Below are 4,336 nucleotides of genomic sequence, written 5' to 3'. Positions count from 1 at the left end.
TTTGTAAATAGTTAAAAGTGATAAATTGTAGTGATAAACACTAAAAATAAATTATAATCTCAATTTAACTAAAATATTTCGTAAAGATATTTTTATAATCGTTAAAAGTTTTCAAATAAGTAGCTTAAAATAACTTACAATAACAATAGTTAAAAATAAATCTATATAAATGATTATATTATTACCTTTAAAATCAAAAAACAATGTTTGATATTTTAAATAATTATAATGATAGAAATTAAAACATTAAGAAAACAAATTAAAAAAAAATAATTGACAATAACAAGAACTATAAATAACATTAAACCATATATTATATTTAATTTTATTCATGTGTAACTCACGGGTTGAAGTCATTCAAACGATTGAGATTGTGCAGTTAGATGTATATATTATCATATAATTCAAAATAATCAACATATTATATATTAATTTAGTATACGAATTGTTATATCAAATTTAACAACAATGTTATTGTTATATTAAAAAAACATTTCTTTTTAAATTTAGTATACTTATAAAATTTAGTATACTTATAAAAGAGGCATATTTATAAGAACCACATCCATTTGAAACTCACATGTATTTTTGTATTTCCAAAGACTTTCCAAATCCTTTTTAATAATGATTGATAAAGGCTTTAGCATCAAAGATGTTATATAAACCACTAGATCTTACATTGGATTCTAATAAACTCAACCATGAGTGCCATATACTACTTCACATTTCATCCTTTAGTTTCCTATCTTTTTCTTTTGTAATGACTTCCATAATTCCATTAGAAAAGAAAGGAAAATGTTTGGACTTCTTGAGAAACACAAGGACTATTTTATCTCTGCAAAGGCCTTTCATATAAAGAGGACTATTTGCAGGTAAAAGAAAATACATTTATTGTGTGATCAAATTGTTTGAGTAATCTGATTTTCCCTCATGAAATGGTTAAACTTATGACTATGACTTTATACAACACAAACTCAAGGAATAGACAGTATTCAAGAATGCAGATGAATTCTACTTTAAGATAATCATAGAAGTACATAAACAGAGTATTGATGAAGTACATAAACATGCATAATTTTCTATACCCCATTCCCTTTTCAGAAAAAAGGCGAAAATCAACAACTTATTATATAGTATACATGAGTGAAGAAAACAAATACATTCGAGAATAACTTTTGTGGATTAAGTCACAAGATAGATGTTATATCCGGCAGAAAGTTCAATCTGAGAGAAAGGTGGAATATTGCAATTTTTTTATAGTTTTGAGAATATTATATACTTAAGACATTTTCATTTAATTCAGAAAATTGAAAAGGTAACTGTAACACTATAGTCACTTGATTCCCAACCATCAAACGTACATGTAAATTATATTGAATATAGGTCTTAACCTATTTAAATGTGTCTCACTTTTTTATTTTAATATAAAAACTTATTAATAATACTTATTGGATTTTATGTTATTAATAAATATGTTTTATGGTTAAATATTTTAACTTTTTAGGCAAGATGATAAGAGAATACTATCGGAAACAAACAACGTTGGTGGATTTGAAGCTTTTAAAGTTGTATCGTATTGCTTTTGGTGCCGATCAGTTTGACACCACCACCGCCAAAGGAAAGAAACAACTTCAAAGGTTCTTCGATCGGTTGTACTTTTGAGTCACTATTGTATCTTTTATCGAAGTTCTATACATACATCCTAACAAACATCAATAGGTGTAGAAAGTAAAACTAAATTATGTCAATGGTCATGTAATATAGAGAAAGGGTTAACTTTGGCCCAATTTAACTATAACGTTATTAAGTCATTATCACCTAGACGGAATGATATGTTGCATGAGTCATGAACCCACAAATGGATTCATATTGAAATTTTGGAATCCAAAAAATGATCCATATTGAAATCCAAAGAATCTATATTTATCCATACGAACATCCAATAGATCTAAAATTGATACATATTAAAAGCATTGGATCCATATTTATCTTTTTTTTTTGAACCGGCGAATTTATTAATTAACCCCGCCGCCTAGCAAGTTACTAGACGGAGGGCAGGAGAAACATCAAAAAATACAGTTTATACAACATCCCGACTTAACTTTCTCACACACAACTTAAAGGACACGAACACCATTCATTCCACCCATAATTACAACTTGCTCTCCTATGCTTTAACCAAGAATACACAGTGGATTTCACTCCATCAAGGATCCTGAGCGGGGAAGTGCGCACATTTTTAAACAATAGGTCGCATCTCGATTTCCATAGCAGCCATAACGTACCGAAGCATACGCTGATAAGATTGTTCCTCCTTTTTTTATTGCTGCCCCACTTTTTAACAAAGCTAATAAGATCACCAATAACTTGAATCTGAGGTTGAGAGATCTCGCATCATTTGAACACCAGCTCCCATACACTATCCTCCATAGGGCAATGGAGAAGAATATGTGCAGCATCTTCATTTTCCTTCGAACACCATGAACATCTATCTTCAACCCCTGGTACTCCTCTCCTAATTAATGCATTGTTGGACGGAATGCGACCTAGATTAGCTCTCCAAACAAAAGCTGAGACTTTGATTGGGATTTCATGTATCCAGGGAATAATCACTTCGTCATTTGCCGGTTCTGTCTAATTTGGCTCTGATAGCACCTACATGGTAGTTACCATCATCACTCAATGCACACTTCCAAAAATCAATACCTGGCGTTGGACGGAATCCTCCTATGGCATTTAGTAGCGAATGAAAGCTTCGTATCTGTTCGTCTGTTGTAAGGGGCGACCTCCAATCCCAATTTAGCCCTGCCTCGTGAATCCTCTCCTTGACTATGCATGCTTTTCGCCTTTCTAGTTGATACAATTCTGGGAAGCTCTCTCTAAAGGGTTCACCACCATTCCATGACTCCATCCAGAAAGAGTGTCTTCGCCTTCTCTGACCTGTTTCTTAAAAATGTCATCAAAACTGAGTCCATCCTTTTGTAATTCCTGTATTACCCCTGCAATGTTACTCCAAATGCCTGGGATAGTTTTCTTTGCTAGTGTCTTGGCCGGTTTATTATGTAGATTATGGATACCCGTGATTACTCTTCTCCATAATGTCGACTTGTTATTCTTCAGTCCCCACCACCATTTAACAATCATTGCGAGGTTGAAAGCCCGAAGAGAACCCAATCCCAAACCCCCTTTCTCCTTCGATGTGACAACTTTTCCCCATGATACCCATGGTATTTTGTACTTATTATCACCGCCACCCCACAGAAATTGCCTTCGAATTTTTTCCAAGCTTTCCAAGACTCCCGTAGGAGACACAAATATAGACATGAAGTAAGATGGAAGGCTGCCAAGGACGGCCTTCGAGAGGGTTAATCTACCCCCAAAAGAAAGTGTTTTTGCCTTCCATGGGGAAAGTTTTGCATAAAATCTATCAATTACGGGTTTCCAATGCTTCTTAAATTTCATGTTAGCACCCACAGGTACACCGAGGTACGTGAAAGGGAGTGAATTCGGTTTGCATCCTAATGGCGCTGCTCCTCGTAAGACTTCCTGCTCATCAACTCCAATGCCAAAAACCCTTGATTTATTAAAATTGACTTTCAGTCCCGATGCCACTTGAAAACATCTCAACACTCTTGCTAGATTCTTTATATTGTCTTGACTCCACTCACCCACAAAGAGGGCATCATCAGCATAAAACAGATGCGAGATGCTTGTTGCCGAATGTGGTATTTTAATCCCTTGAAATATCTCCTTCTAGCACACCTCCTTCATAGCAATATTGAGGCCCTCCATTGCTATTATAAACAGGAACGAAGATAATGGATCCCCCTGCCTCACGCCTTTTTTCATTTCAAATTCTTTTGTAGGAGATCCATTTACGAGAACCGATAGTCTAGCTGAATGAAGGCATCCTCTAATCCACATTCTCCACTTCTCACCATACCCAAGCTGGCTGATGATCGAGTCTAGATATTCCCAGTTTACAGAGTCGAAGGCTTTCTCAAAATCCACCTTGAACAATAGAACTTGTTTAGTAGCGAATGAAAGCTTCGTATCTGTTCGTCTGTTGTAAGGGGCGACCTCCAATCCCAATTTAGCCCTGCCTCGTGAATCCTCTCCTTGACTATGCATGCTTTTCGCCTTTCTAGTTGATACAATTCTGGGAAGCTCTCTCTAAAGGGTTCACCACCATTCCATGACTCCATCCAGAAAGAGTGTCTTCGCCTTCTCTGACCTGTTTCTTAAAAATGTCATCAAAACTGAGTCCATCCTTTTGTAATTCCTGTATTACCCCTGCAATGTTACTCCAAATGCCTGGGATAGTTTTCTTTGCTAG

At 35.0% G+C, this 4,336-nt stretch overlaps 1 protein-coding gene across 1 annotated transcript; it reads right to left on the bottom strand.

Moving 5' to 3' along the window:
- Positions 1-2,850: 2,850 nt before the first annotated feature.
- On the bottom strand, positions 2,851-4,131 carry LOC128127225 (uncharacterized). The gene is made up of 2 exons (XM_052765661.1): positions 3,763-4,131; positions 2,851-3,546 (listed from the first exon to the last, which is right to left on the bottom strand). The coding sequence occupies exons 1-2, from the start codon at positions 4,129-4,131 to the stop codon at positions 2,851-2,853; spliced, it is 1,065 nt and encodes a 354-aa protein (XP_052621621.1).
- Between the last annotated feature and the right edge of the window lie 205 nt (positions 4,132-4,336).

Source organism: Lactuca sativa, chromosome 7, assembly GCF_002870075.4.
Source record: "Lactuca sativa cultivar Salinas chromosome 7, Lsat_Salinas_v11, whole genome shotgun sequence".
Classification (NCBI taxonomy): Eukaryota; Viridiplantae; Streptophyta; class Magnoliopsida; order Asterales; family Asteraceae; genus Lactuca; species Lactuca sativa.
The sequence above is the reverse complement of the archived record's forward strand: the minus strand, read 5'-3'. Positions and strand labels throughout refer to the sequence as shown.

Excerpts from the sequence above, each read along its gene's own strand:
- LOC128127225 (XM_052765661.1), bottom strand. The coding sequence starts at position 4,131 with ATGCATAGTCAAGGAGAGGATTCACGAGGCAGGGCTAAATTGGGATTG. Across the intron at positions 3,547-3,762 it reads TCAATATTGCTATGAAGGAG|GAAGTCTTACGAGGAGCAGC; the intron begins GTGTGCTAGAAG and ends GTTGATGAGCAG.